At 45.6% G+C, this 15,765-nt stretch overlaps 1 protein-coding gene across 4 annotated transcripts in view; it reads right to left on the reverse strand.

Annotated features, from left to right (window-relative positions):
* The window catches only part of PITPNC1 (phosphatidylinositol transfer protein cytoplasmic 1), a 208,924-nt gene that overhangs the window by 91,106 nt on the left and 102,053 nt on the right, over nt 1–15,765 (reverse strand). For all 4 annotated transcript variants that reach the window (XM_036223316.1, XM_036223317.1, XM_036223318.1 and 1 more), the window contains exons 2-4: nt 11,903–12,051; nt 1,103–1,191; nt 59–66 (exon numbers count right to left, since the gene is read on the reverse strand). In XM_036223316.1, the coding sequence (XP_036079209.1) occupies nt 59–66; nt 1,103–1,191; nt 11,903–12,051 (246 nt within the window). The remainder of the gene's footprint in view (nt 1–58; nt 67–1,102; nt 1,192–11,902; nt 12,052–15,765) is intronic.

The raw sequence follows: 15,765 nt of genomic DNA on the forward strand, positions 1-15,765 counted from the left end.
TTCCAATTACTCCACTGATCATAGGCTGAATATTTAAAAATGATGAAATGATACTTACTGTGTATTCTGGTCCCAGACGTTCATTTGGACAAGAGGGAGAAGAAAAAGAGAGAGACAAAATGATGATTTAGAACACACTGATATGTAATAGGAAACCAGAGAACAAAAAATACTGGTACATTATAATTATAAAAAATATGGTAAAAGAACCTTCCGAAAATTAAACTCTCCTAAATACTGAATGTTTTCATGTTTGCTTTTGAAACTCTTAAATATGACACTTTGGGGGCTGGACAGATAAGGACTGTGAGACAAGATTCAATTATCCTATAGGTTTGTGGCTAATTAAAAACCAAAGAGTTGACATTATAAAAGCAGAATTAGAGACTAATAATTCCAATATAGCACTTCATTAAACACAGAGAATCTTTTAGGTGGAAAAGCAGCTTTCACAACCAGTAAGAGCTTGTTAGGATGATATTCAAGTGGGGTATGGAATTTTCATGTGACGAAGGGAAGAAACCAAACCTTCTAAATTTTTTTTCGCCACAGTTTCTAGCTCAGTATCAGCACAGAGGTCATCATTTCTCCATTATCAGTAAGAGGGAACATGATCTTAAAGATTTTCAACTATCCATTTTCAAAGGTTATAGTTTGGGACAGAGAGACCTAACAGAATTTATAGTCAAGATGTTTACTTGGGAGAGGGGGGAGAACGAAGGAGGGCCTATAAAACAAATCAAAAGAACTTGTTTCTAAACAAACCACACCCAAAAATCACTTGGGGAATACTGATGGATCAGAAAGAAATAAGGATAATGGAACCTCTAGAAATGTCACTAAGAAGAACTTCACGTTCCTTCTTTAAAAGCTATCTACATTAAGCACTTAAGGGAGGAAGATGGAACCCTTTAGCTCGAAACCACCCTACTCTCCTCCCAGGAAGAGTGTCGACCTAAAAGGATGAAGGCAAAGGGTGAGGGAGGCATTACAGGGCTTTCCCACAAGTCCCTGCTTGAATGACAAACCCTAAATCAGTGAAATCTGACTACGGTTATATCCTCTTGCTACTCATGACATACTGATTGTATGAAGGACTTACCTGTAATCGTGTAGGGATAATAGTTCCAAGCCTTCTCTGTAACATAGAATATTTTGGGAACGACAGCTCTAGCCCAACTCGGCAGTTTGCTAAGAGGAAAGAAAGAAAGAAAGAAAAAAATCAGTCTGTCCGGAGCCTCTCTGTGCTATCGTATCTTTCTGGATAAATTGACTGCTAAAGAAATCGAAGCTCTGGGCCACCCAACCTTTCCCCGTCCCTCAGGCCTTTATCAGAGTTAATTGTTTTCTGTGCATATTCACCTGCTTTTCAAATGTGGGAAGGTGAAAGCTTACAGCCCAGTGTGAGGGTGGGATTGTAAGCTTGCCCTCTTCGATTTGATTTACAAGGTCGTGAGAATTCGGTGCCTTATAGGTGCCAAATTTGGAGGATTTGGCCAGACTGGCCTTTGTCTCCTAGGACAGATAGGGCAGAAGGGTATGAAGGGATGTTTAAGTTCAAACAAGGGATGGGGGTGTGGGAGGGACAGAGGGAAATGTTAGAGTCAGACATCAGCTTAACAATTCAGATGAGTGGAGTTTAGAAAATGAACTACGGCAACAGAGAGTAGCCACTTTAGAGATACTAAGAGAAACAAAATATGGTCCCTTGATGATTGTGGTCAGTTGACTTGCATCTCCCATAAAGATGTATCCACGTCCTAAGCCCCAGTACCTGTGAATTTCTTTATTTGAAAACAGTTTTTGCAGATGGAGTCAAGTTAAGGATCTCAAGATTTAGGGTGGGCCCTAACTCCAGTGACTGATATCCTTATTAGTAGACAAAGGAGAGAGAGATTTGATACACAGAGACACACAGAGGGGAGATGTGAAGATGGGGGGGCGGGGACAGAGGTCCGAGTGATGCAGCTATAAGCCAAGGAACACCAAAGACGCCCACGGACACCAGAGGCTGGGAGAGAGGCAAAGCACAGACTCCCCCTCGGAGCCCCCAGGAAGAACCAACAGACTTCCAGCCTCCAGAACTGTGAGAAGATAAATTGGTGGTATTTCAGCCACCTCGTTTTTGGCAATTTGTTGCTGCAGCCCTAGGAAATGGATACAATGACAGCCATGCCTCTGGAGCAGAGACCCATGCAGGCCTTTGCAGAAAACATATTTTTAAAACACAGAAAACCCAAGGGCACAGGTCCCGAGACCTTTTGTAAACCGAGGGCTAATTAAGTTTTGTTTTGTTCTGTTTCCCTTCGGAGGCAGATGCGACAGCACAGCCCAGGCCCAGAGAAGTCTTTAAATGTTGTATTTAAATATATAGTATTACACAGCCCTTAAAGATGTCTGCATGAGTTCTATTCCCTCCCCACCCCCCAGCCATATACCCTGGGGTTTTCTGTCGTTCCAGATGCTGCCATTTTGTTTTTTTCCTATTCTGGTGCCTACAGCTAAGTGTCTGGGACCCGATGTCTAGCAGTACATCAGACCCAAAAAAATGACGCAGGCTCTCAGCTCCTGAGGGCTTCGCGTTGGCAATAAAGAACACCAGGAAGCAGTGTTTGAATTCTGAGCCAATATAACCAGGAAGGGTGGGGGGAGGGTTGGGCATCACTGCCAGCACCTCCAATCCCCAAGCCCTCTCGGACATGGCATTTAACGACAACCAGACCTAGCAAAATACTGTGTACCTTGCATGTCTTCTCAAATTGTTTCTCTTATTTCTGACAGTATCCAGGATCCGCTTTTTAAAAGACACATATGATTTTTAATGGTTGGCCGGACTTAACTCAAAGCTCTGGGCCATTTATCAGGGTTAAATCGAATGGATAAATCAAAGCTCCCTGAAGTCAGGGGCGTGGCAGACGGGGACCACTACTCTCAGGTGGGCTGTGAGGAGCGGGCTAGAGCAGTTTCATAATTCACGTAGCAATTCTTGCTGCTCTAACGCAGAATGTCTCGCTCCTGTAAAGTCATCTCCGCAGTAACTGCTCATTTACCTTAACATTCACACTGCTCGAAAGGAAAGTGCTGCTTCCTGACAGGGGTTTTTATAGCTTCTGCCTATGATTTATTTTTTTCAGTCACCGAAGCTGGAGTGCAACTGAGGCCGACGTCGAGAGTGGGAAAATCGCAGTGGGCTTGGCTTGCGGGAAACGGTTATGAGCAAAATGGGTCCTCTCTCCTTTTTTGCCCCCAAACCCAGGGTGATATGTCAATGGACAGTGTAGGAAGAACTGGGTTTCATATACAGGCAAGTGGTTTTCTTCCGCTTTTAACGGATGGAAATGGGGATTAGAGGATCTCCCCAAAGTAGGCTGGGCATTGTTTAGCTTAGACAAAGTCCATATGACTCTCTACAAGGCTTAGGGCCCGCTCTCCACTGTCGTCCTTGGGGGAGGGGTTCCATCTACACTGCACACCCCCCAGATTCATTAGGCTCCTCATGCAGAGCACTCTGAGGCCCAAGCCCCTGCTCCCGCCATGATTCGTTCCCTACATCATTTAAAAAGCCTCCCAGCAGAAGCACATTCCTAAACGACGATGGTTTTCTGGAAGCGAGATGAAAAACACTGGCAATTTTCCATTCACATTGAGACTTTTCCTATTCCTAAATGGTCAGGACTCTAGAGCCTACAATCCTTATTTTAGCTGTTTCATTCACCCAACGCATGCAGGATGCACAGCACTATAATCATTACCCGTTCCAACGAGACACCCCTTAAAAATGCAATCATTTAGCTACCATGGCTGGTACGATTTTATGAGACTCTTCTAATTAGTCTGGGAAGGAGGCTTTGCTGGTAAAAGTCATTTACCAGGCCAGGTGCAGGAAACGTTTGCCCTAAGTTCCATACTACGCCATTCCAAATGTTTTAAAGCCCACTACCAGACCTTTCCTCGGACCGCAGTCTCCCCAGAGCGCATCGCTATTCAAACCATTTTTGCCCGAGAATGTAAAATTTTATTTTTCCCTGCAGTGATGATTTATCGAGGCTGCAAACAAAAATGGAATGAAATTAGTCACCGTTGTTGCTGTCACTTGCATGATGCATACTGTCACACGGCCTACAATTCTAAGGAGAAGTCTGTCACTCAAACTCACTACTAGGTGTCAAACAGGAACCTCTCTTCTAGATAGGCACGGAGGTTTGAATCACATCCTCTTAATCCACTGGCTAACAGCTCATCTCATCATGACTCCAGCTTTAGAGACACTGAGGCGAAGATGGACCTTGGTCTCTAAAACCTTTATGACATCAGAAGACGTGCCGAGGTGGAATGATGTCATGTTTCCCAAAAGGCCTCTGTCCGTGCCTCCCCGAGACGAACTTTTCAAAACGTTTGGTTTCTTACTTTTAAACGTTAGTATGAAGTACAATGTATTAATGGCACAGCCTGGTGATCGCCTCACCCCAGTTTCCACGGACTGTCCGGTTTTAGCACTGAAAGTCTCATGTGCCGAATTCCTCAGTCCTGGACAAACTGAGACGGCTGGTCACCATAAAGCAGTGGTTCTCAGTGAAGCGAGGGCGGAGGGGGAGGGAGCGGGTTTTGTCCCCCAGGGTCGTTTGGCAAAATCTGGAAACATTTTTGGTTGTCATGACTGGGAGGTTGGGGGGAGGGGTCAGGGATGCCACCCAACATCCTACAATGTACAGGACAGTCCCCACGACGAAGCATTATCTGGCCCCAATTATTAACAGTGGCAAGACTGAGAAACCCAACTGGGACAGAAGTGAATGAAGTCACGGCGACATTCTCATCTACGCCCCAGGTTTTCCTGGGTCCCAGCCGACCTGGTAAGAAGGCTCCACAGGCATAATCTGAACTGGTCTCGGGTTAAGAGCGTTTATTTCATAAAGAATTCATGGACCTGAAACCCGAACTGTCTCTTCATTAGAAGCTTCTGGTGCTTTATAATCCCGATATCGCCAAGTTCTCTATGATAGCTAATCTCACTTTGCAATTTATGCTCATTTGGGAATATCTTTTGGCCCCAGGAGGTGGTGAATATCATTAGGCCAAATGTGGTCTAAATGGAGTGTAATTTCATTTTCTCAACAGGGACCAGAATCGTGATGGTCTTAACTGGAATTGCTGGACTTACACATTCCCAGCAGAAAGAATCCTTCCGAGTCCACGAAAACGGTGCTTCACTCAGGGCCTTCCCCCGCGTGGCGTGCCTGAAACTCGTCACTCTCCATGCTGAGGTCACGCCCAAACGACTGCAGCTCACGCGGCTGATTCTACAAAGGACTACGCTACCTTCGCATCCTCATTTCCCACTGGTCCAGAAGGGATGTTATGACCTTTCGTTCCTCCTTTGTGCCAAAACCTCACATGTGACAATTACTTGATCATAAGTAATTGTTCCTACCGGCTTCCATACACGGCAATTGCCGAGGTCTTTACGTTTCTTCTGCGGCTGCTGTGGTTCATTCTCTTACTCCTCTTAATGGCTGCTCTGGCTGGCCTTTAGTTCTGCTCTTAATGTCATCCCTTCCATGACGGCAAAGAGAAGGACATTTCCGGGCTAGAGCTGTGACCTGTGAGAGGCGTGCGCTTTACCCACGAGAAGTTCCCTGCCTTGGACATCACCGCATTCTCCCTGCCTGAAAGGACAGTTCGCGCTGGAATTCCGGCCAGAGAGGCCTGCCCGGTGCCGTTCTTGGAGGGCTCTGCCTGGCTAGCATGCTGTGAAGGACCCAGGGGAGCAGGTCCACACACATCAGCATCACCCGTCAGAGGGAAACAGAACCGAGGTGGAAAACCGCTTAACAGCATGCTCTCGAAGACTCCAACGGGCCTAAATGGTCTGTTTCTGTGACTTCCCATGAGAGTCGTTAAGGGAGAGAGGGCAGGTGGGCAAGGGGGGCCATCAACATAACACCTGGGATGTTCTTAACGATAGAGATGGGAACAGCATGAGTAGCAATGGTCTGAAAAGTACGTCATGAAGAAGTCTCCGACATGCTCTGTTTTCCCCAGCATATAGAAAACAATTTATTATCAATTAAATTTGTTTAATATTACATTAATATTTATATATTAAGTTTGTATATAAGGTCAAATATTTCAAAATATGTAATGTCTGTATATATTGTGGCTATGGTGCATGTCTGTCACTCCCAACTAGAACGCGAGTCCCACAAGGGCAGGGATCTTTGTTCTGCTCATGGCTGCAAGCCCAGAACCGAGAATGGTGACTGGCACACAGCAGATGCTCAATAAATAGTTTCTGAATGAATGAAGATTGTCTGTGGATATTCAGAAGCCAATAATGACCATGAAGATTCTTTCAAAATAGCATGGAAATTAGCTCTCGGGTCAGAATCTCTGGTTCTGACACTTTTCCATGACCTGTTGCCTCGGCAGTGGGCTCTCCAAAGCCACATGAGCTCTTACTCTGGGGGGAGATCTGGGAGAATAGGAAGAGGAAACAGAAGGGAAAGACCCAACTCATGACAACGAAGCTCTACCAGTGAGCCGGGAGGTACAGAGATCAGCTGGTGGCTTTGCCTGTCCAATTAAACAGGATCCGTGGCTCCTGGAAGCTGTACCTTCTCCTACCCAGAACCACTGGAGGCCAGGGGAGGTCGCCGTGGAAAGCAAGGGCCACGTGGCAGGAGAAATGTTCTCTCCGTGCAGATCGATTCAGGCATTCGGCAGAATCACTGCTAGAAGCTGGCAACCCTCCCTGACTGGCAGCTGCCAGCACAGCCTAATTAATCCAGCAGCCGTGGTGGGGAAGAACATGACACTTCATGACTGAAAAACAAGCCTAAAAATAGGCTCCATCTTTGCTCCCGTGTACCTCCACCCCCACCCCCCGGTTCCCTCTCCGTGCGGGCTTCCGCGGGAAAGGATTAGAGAGATGCTGGAGACGAAGCGAAAATAAAAAGGGGCAAAAGAGACGTCCCACCCTCTCGTGACTCTGGACTACAGGCTTTATTTAGAACCACTATTCCAGAGTTTGATTAGTATCGTGCCTCCTTTTCCTGGATGCCCGCTGAAACCAGGGTTTTTGAAGACAAGCCAAGAAATACCACTTATTTGGTTAACTGAACTGGATCAAAGGCCCAAGGACAACCGCTAAATGTACTAATACATCAGTACTAATGTAATGTCCTAAATGTATTAGGCAACTGCCAAGATGTATTGTGTACGCAGTAGTGTATCACATGCTATGAGAAGGGCCAGAGGACAGAGCAACCCCATAATCCCTGAGAGATGAGAGCAAGTAATAAAAGGATAAGTGGCATTTATACAAGTTATTATACCCAATTTAAAAATAGGCAAAGAATTTCAACAGCTATTTCTCCAAAGAAGATGTTCAAATGGCCGATGAGCACATGAAAAGATGCTCAACATCACTAGTCATTAGGGAAGTGCCCATCGAAACCACGAGATACCACTTCACACTCACCAGGACGGTTATAATAAAAAAGATAGACAATAAATAACAAGTGTTGGTGATCACGTAGAAAAACTAGGACCCTCACAGGTGGAAATATAAAACAGTATGGTGCTTCGGAAAACAGTTTGGAATTCTCCCCCGGCCCCGCCAGTGGTAACTTGGGCTGGGACTGGGAACTCAATGGCAAGTGATAGAAAGAAAAAAGGGACAATTTGGACCTACCCATGGTCGCCATGGTGGTGATGGCAGAATGAAACTGACTGATTCTACTTAAAGATGGTTGTCGTCATTGCCGCTGGACCCTTGAAACTGCCCGTTCTCAAGCCTCCAGACAATTCTGTGGGCCACTAATATTCTTTTGTGAAATGTCCTTTCTGCTTGAGACAGTCCTGACTACACAGGCTTTGAGCATTTCCAGTGCCTCTCTGATATAGTTGCTTTGGGTAATAAATCGCTAAAGCAGTTTTTGAATGGGATCTGGCTCACTTTGCCAGCTCATGAATTCAAATCTGTAGGACAGTGGTATTTCTCCGTGTAAATTATTAAGTGGACGCTGGACTGTCTTAGCTACTGCCAGTCCGCCTCTCAGGACCCACTTCCCTGTGGCCAGAGAAGGCGTCCACAATACGCCACAGTGGCACCGAGGTTATCTAGAGTTGAAGACCTTTGAGAATCAACAGTTGCAAGGGAGGCTTTCTCTGAACTTCCCTAATTTGCCTAAAAGCAGAGCCTCCTGAAAGAATTCACCTGTCATAAATCCCCTCCCTGGGACTTTCACAACCAGAAGATTGACTCCCGTCACCAGAGGAGAGAAGTAAACCCCAGAATAAGAAATTGCCTAGACAGACATTATCACAAAACTGTCATGTCTCCCCATCCGTTCTCCTAAGGTTACACTTATTTTTCATAAAAGCCATTGCTATTCTGTATCTTTCTCCCCTTCCCCTTCCTCTATTAAAATGGTATATCAGCGCCCAAATTCTAACCACCCATTTGAGTCCACTTTTCGAGTGTTCTCACATACATATGTGAATAAAACTTTCTTTTCTTCTGTTAATCTGTCGGTTTCCATTTAATTCGCAGGCCCCCAATCACTAACCCTAAGTGGCTTGAGGAAAAGTTTTCCTCCGTAACACCACTCATGAGATGGCGGATAAACCCACAAATGCTGGAACCAGTTGGCGTAGGACCCTATTTTGATCAGAAGGTTAAGGACCATGTCCTATTTATTAAGGGGTTCCCCCCATTACCCAAACAATTTGATGCACAGGTTTCAATTAATGCCCATTTGATAAATTATAATTATGGAGCAGCCTCACTAACATGGCAGTCCCATACAATCTGTGCGTGCTGGACGTGGGTCAACTTGAAGTGGGTTAAACTCGAGTTTGTAGCTACAAAGTAAAGGCTTTGGTTTTCTCTTGTGATTACGGAAATATTTATTATTTTATAGTTGTGTCACATAATTTTTTTCCTGCTTGTGTACTTACATTTTTTTTTGTAAATTGAATTTTTTAGTATTATATTTCCCATGTATTGTTCCTGCTATATAATAGCGCTAGTGATTTTTATATATGGATTTTATACTCTGCAATCTTGTTGAATTCTCATATTGATGTTAACAGGGAAAAATGTAACCAGGTCATGATTTTATTATTATTATTATTATTATCATCATTATCACCATCATCATCATCATCATCACAGACTGAGGTACTTGATTTGCTAACGTTTTATGTAAGATTTTCACGTCTGTGTTCTTAGCTAAGATGGGTCTAGAAGCTTCCTTTGGGTACCGTTATTGTTCAGTTTTGTTGTCAAGGTTCATGCGGTGCAATCACTTGCCTCCCCAGCAGTTGTCATCCATTTCCTCCCTTTCTGAGAAGCAGACTGAGCCTCTCTTGAACATCCTTCTCTTTTTATCAGGGAGGAAAATCTTACATCTCACTGGCTGGAACTCGGTCACTTGGCTACTCCCAAGCTGCAAAGATGGCTGGAAAACTGAATATCTGACATTTTCAACCCACACAATATTAAGAATTTTTTACATTTCTATATGATGAAAAAGTGTATTTTGTTGTTGTTATCAATTTCTTTTTGTAATCGGCCAATAAGATCTACATGATATTGATTTTCCGGTGTTTGTTGAGATTGATTTCCGGCCTACTTTGTACATTTACATGTGTTGGAAAAGCATGTTGGTTCCAGGATATATTAATGTCCACTCGATTAAGCTTCTTATTCTGTTGTTTACATCTTTGTGCTTGCTAAATTGTTCGCCCACTTGATCTATCAGTTTGTTAAACAGGTATAATAAAATCAGCCATTATAACTTTAGGTTCCTTGTGATTTTGTTAGCATTGTGGTATATTTGTTGATCTAGGCTCAGGTTTAGGATATAACTCACATGGCTTTATTGTGGCTACTGATATATTTCAATTTATCTTACCATCACAATGTAGGTTTTCTATTAGCCATGCTTTTTATAGGATTCTCTTTGTTTTTCCTCTGCCTTCTATTGGATTGATCGAGTGTTCTCTTGGACTTTATATACTGTAGGACTGCTCCTTTACAAGTTATCTTTACATTTTGAATATGTAAACTTGCCTTTAAAATGTTTTAATTAATCAATACCTCCCTCTTCTTTCTAAATAATATTAGCATCTTAGTGTCTTTTATTATAATTACTACCCTCTCATCTTCTGTTATTATTGTCTAGCATTTCAATTCCACAAATACACTCCTAATTATTAGTAGTACTTTCAAAATATGTTCATTCAAATTTGCCCAGATGTTTACCAACTTCTTTGTTTATTATTAGTTCTAGACCCCACCCACCTCCTTCCTGAGTTCAATGTCTTTTGACTTCAAGTACATCCTTTATGCATCTCTGAGTAATAAATAACCTCTCTGCCTTTGGCCTTCAAAACAAACGATGTTTATGCTGAATTCTCAGTTCCAATTTCCCCTTATGGGCATGGCACCCCCTAGATATTGGGGTGTACACTCAGTTCTGACCTCCTCGGACTTCCTTAGCATTAGCTCATCTGCTTTCCAATCTGGTTTGAGCTTCCTCTTTATTTCTAGTACCTGAGGATTTCCCAGTCTTTGTTTTGAACTCGGCTTTATATTGTTATATTCCATCCTGTGTTTATCAAACGAGGTAGACGAAGGTCCGCATCAATCTTTTTAGTTCCTATTCCTGGAACTCCTATTTATAACAAATTTCCCTCTTACCGATGTTTATTATTCTCCCTTAAAATAAATATCATATATTTTGATAGAAGAAACAGACATGACAGAGCCAGCTGGACACTTCTCGTTCTGTTTCAGAAAAATTTATAAAGTTTTCTAAAATTTGTCTCAAATTTGGTACATAAAGAATTGTCCCTGGGCAAAAACTTGGGGAAACAATCGATTGGCAAGAAACGAAATTTTCTGTGAGTCTGTATCTATTTTCTTGCATCTCCCTCACTTCTCTTTGCTCTATGAAGATGATCTCTGCTCATTATTTGAATTACACTGTCCACGCTAATAATGGCAAAGCAGCACAGTGAGAAACCTGTCTCTGTAAGAAAGCCACCCCCAGGCGAGACTGGAGCTCAGCTCCTCCTGCAAATCAACAGCTGGCTGGAAGATGAACTGGTTCCAATCCTGGGAATTCACAGCCACTAGCAGCCGAACAGGATCAATCTAATTTACATTTCATTGTGATTCATGAATTCCCTGGTATTGCATCCCCTGGGCAGATTAAAAAATGAGTTGGTTGAATCAGCCCGAGGCTTTCACTGTCAGGATACTGGCCTGAGAGATTTCCACGCACAAGTGACAGGAACCAAACTCTCCCATTGAGAAGGAATAGCCCATTTCAGTCTGTTGCAGGGTGCAATCCTAAGATGGCGCCTCCCAGAAACCTCTAACCATGGTCAAGGCACGGAGAATGGACAATGTTCACGAGTGTCAAGGAAGAAACGGGGGGGGGGGGGGGGGGGGGGGCGTGGCAAACTGTCCTGAGTGGTCACGTGGCAGCTAAGTGGAAACCTTACCAAATCAAGACCCCAATGGCACACTGCCACCTTCAACACTTCTCTGCACCTTACAGGCAGAGCCATCTCTCTCCCGCCGCCAGCGCTGGACCCAGGGAGGCCAAGTCCTTTCATCCTTAAGATCAGATTGCACTTTAACATGTCACCACCGAAAGGGCGGGAAAAGTAGGAAAAAACCCCCTCCTCATGAAATGTAGTTGAGGGGATTCTATTTTTGGAAGCAACTAGGCTGGTGGTAATGACTTTTCCAGTCTTTATCTCAGATGCCACCTCTCCCTCAGTCGTGCGGTAGGTCCAGATTGGTGGGGGCGGATGGAGGGGTTGTGGTGGTCCTGTGTGGTGAGAGGGCCCTGAGGTGGGACTCCAGCCGCCATCACTTCCTTACCTGTTAAGATACACACGCTTCTCGGTGAACTGCCCGTTGCCGTGGTGAGGGTCCTCGAAGGGCTCATTCTGGACGACCTCCACGCCTTCCCCTCGGTCACTCTGCTCGTGGCTGTGCTTGCTGATCATGTACAGCTGTCCGATTTTGTACTGCAAAACACGGAGACAGAGAGGTCAGCCCCACCGTGTGCTCTGGAAAACGGTGCCGCAGACAACTAACACCATCCGCACGTTCTGCTGCGAGGAGAAAGCACACGCGGGGGCCTGAGGTCACTTTTCCTCCAGAACGAGGACTAGTTGTGCGTAGAATGTGAAAACGGCATGTTCCTGCGCACGTTTTGCATCACCTTGGCGGACGCTCGCTGGGGTGGCCGGCGGTCTTTAGGGTCCGGCAGCCCGCCAACCTGTGGGTAGCAGCAGCAGGGAGGCAGGAGCACCAAGGTCCCCCTTTCCCACCCAGCCCTACACACGTAAGAGGAGCTGAAGTCCTGTTTTCCCCGGCAAAAGACAGGCTACGGGGTGTCCTGTCCCTTCTTTCTGCCTAATTCACTGCATTGCTGGGCACAGGAGGAGCAGATGTCGCCTGTCTCTTCCATCACCTTGCAAAGTAGTCAACTCTCATGGAGGCCTCTGTCCCCAAGAACGGCAGTTCTCCAAGGCGACTGGGCATTAGAATGACCTGGAAGCATGTAAAAACTCCAGACGCCCAGACCACGCCAGGAGGGAAACCTGTGTTCTGAAAGCTGACCCACAATGAGGAAAATCTACAGTATCTTTTAACTCCTTTTTATCCAATTCCATTAGCAAGGTAGGGCCTTCCGGCCCGAGGTTCCAGAGGCCACATGTGCTTATATGGAAGCGATAATGTGGATAACGCAGAATACGAACGCTTTCTGTCCTCTCATTTTTCAACTGTTCCACTTTCCTTCCTGACTCTTGGAAAACCCCGGGGCCGGCAGGCGTTTCTTCATCCAGTGAACTTGATGGAGGAAGAGAGAGACTAACAGTGGGGGGAAAGGGATAAAATGACTTTTGTGTGAGGGGAGTAAGAGTCGGGAGGCCGTACAATGCAAGACTGCTATGGTCCTTCCTGCAGATTCGGGGTGACACACACACACACACACACACACATACACACGCACACACACACGCACACACAGTGTGCCCTCTTCATCAGGGCCCCTGGGATGGGGGGAAAGGGGCCTGTGTCTGCAGCAGGCTAATGACAGCTCTGGAATGTTCCCCAAAGAGCCCAGGCCAGCAAGGATGCAGGTTTCCGTCCACATGCCTGAGAGAGAGAGAGAACCGGGTTTGAAACAAAGGGGGCAGGTGAAATGCACAGATCTGCAGTGCAGTCAGTTGTGAGGGCGCACACGGCTGAGGGTCTCACTTCCGTCCTGAGGCAGGTGCCAAGAGGGGAGTGTGAAGAGACTCGGACAGGCTCTGGTCTGAGGCCAGCCCCAGGGACCGGACATGGTAACCATGACAATGGGAGCAGCAGCCAGCTAGCTGGGTCTTCTGAAAAGCACTGCCAGTCTGTGCCACAGCCGTCCCCAGGACGGGAGGCATGTAAGATGCTGTCAACATGAGTGTGTGTGTGTGTGTGCTGGGGGCCGAGGATAAGAGAGGGAAGAGGACAGAGGAAAATCAAAGATAAAAATCAATTTTTTAAAACAAATTCTGGGATCAGAAGCTTACTTTTGCTCATAAAGACTAACACTTTTTCAAGAAGAAAGACAGTAAAAGAAAAAGCTCATAGATTGAGATCGGTGAGATATATCCACGAGGTCAACACTCCACCTTGCGTGCATGTAAGCCTGTATAGCATGCACGCCTGTAACAGGGCCCTCAGCTGCCCACTGGGAGTTACCCTGAGCTGGCGCTCAACAGTAAGCTGTTGCCTACAACGGAATATTATTCAGCCATAAAGAGGAATGAAGTACTGTTACTGATACGGTCTGCTCAATGGGTGTTATGGGTTGCAGCGTGTCTCCCCAAATTCATATATTGAAGTCCCAGTATCTCAGAATGTGACCTTAGGTGGAGATAGGGTCTTTACGGAGTTCATCAGGTTAAAATGCGGTCATCAGAGTGGGCACTAATCCAACAGGACGAGTGTCCTTATACAAAGGGGAAGGTAAATGTGGAAATGCACAGAAAGAAAATGAGGAAAATCAACACAGGGAGAAGACAGCCATTAACAAGCCAAGGACTGACCCGAAACACATCCTTCAGAGGGGACCGAGGCTGCTTGCTGACACTTTGACCTTGGACTTCCAACATGCACCACTCTGAGACCATGAAATTCTGGTTGTTTCAGCTTCCCAGTCTGTGGTGCTTTGTTATGGCAGCCCTGGGAAACTAAGACAGACGGTGTGGGGTTTCCTTCAGCAGGGATAAAAGTGTTTTGGATCTGAACAGAGGTGATGGTTGCACAATATTGTGTATACATTAGCCATCACTGAACCGATTTTTAAATGGTTAATTTTATTATGTGATCTTCACTTTATTTATCTATGTATCTATGGATCTATGGATCTATGTATCTATCTATGTATCTATGTATGTATGTATGTATGTATGTATGTATGTATCTATCTATCTATCTATCGATCTATCGATCTATCGATCTATCGATCTATCTATCTTAGTGCCGACTCTGCTTCTGCTTCTGTCAAGGTCATTAGTGGGGGATTTGCCACAAGGGACTGTCTTCAGGAGCTCCAACCCACTGACATATGTAAAATGTATGGGATCAAGGACAAGGCATGACACAGAAAAGGCATCAGCCAGACGCAAGCCAGCCCTGGCTGCGCTCGGCTCACGTGCTCGCTGCTCTGAGGAGAAGGGAATGGGCCCAGGCAGCCAGCGGCTGATTCGCCGGTGGTCAGAGGAGGGCCTGGCTGCCTGGCCTCATTGATCATTCATTCCAGTGGCTCCTGAGGGAGCCAGCGCAGGGCAGACATCAGCCTTAGCTCACTAAGATAGCGTCAGTCTGGGGACGACGGACAAACTCTGGATGCAGTAACACAGGTGACATTCTGGGGGCTGGCAGGACACTCAGGCCCAGACGCTGAGATGGTCCAGGGCTCTGCAGCTGTCACTTCTCTCCTTCCCAAGCAAATCGGGCCTGCTCTTCTGGTTGTGGCCGCCAGAGCCACGCTGTCCAGAAGCAGAGGTTTTGTTATTGTTGTTTATAAACCGCAAACTGACCCACAGACACATTTATGAAGAGGCTTCTCAGAGGAAGAGGGCTGGATAGTTAGTCCTTGAACCATCTGTCTCAAAATCACCAGCCACACTCCTAAAAATGCCGAGTCCGAGGCCACCCCAGTGCTTTTCCATTCAGATTCTGGGGGGTAGAGGGAAGTTGGAAATCTTACTCAAATGCACACTAAATGCTGAGAGAAAGAGAGAGAGGCAAAGGCATTCATTAGGACTTGCTCGGTAAGATACGGTGCCCAGGCCGAAACGTCCTATCTTTAGGTGGCGGCCGGTTTCTTCTTTAATGCTAATTTCTTGCAGAGAGCTCTGTTTCTAAGTTAGTGAAAATACCACATCCCTGATCACCAACTCCAAAGACACTCATATGTCAAATGATCATCACGATGTTGGGGGTGATAAAGCACAGCTTAACCGACTGCCTGTTACTGTGAGCCACCAGTCAGGTCCTTTATATTCATTTTTAATACAATGATTCATGCAGGTAGGCACTTACAGATGAGGAAGTTGAGTCTCAGAGAGGTGAGAGATTCTCTCCCCGCCACGTGGCTTCTCGGGGACAGAGCTGGGATTTAACACACCACAGGTCTGTACTCTTTCTTCTCCATCTAACTTCAGCTTGTTTCTCTAACAGGTGAACCA

Source organism: Rousettus aegyptiacus, unplaced genomic scaffold (assembly GCF_014176215.1).
Source record: "Rousettus aegyptiacus isolate mRouAeg1 unplaced genomic scaffold, mRouAeg1.p scaffold_m13_p_6, whole genome shotgun sequence".
NCBI classification, from domain to species: Eukaryota; Metazoa; Chordata; class Mammalia; order Chiroptera; family Pteropodidae; genus Rousettus; species Rousettus aegyptiacus.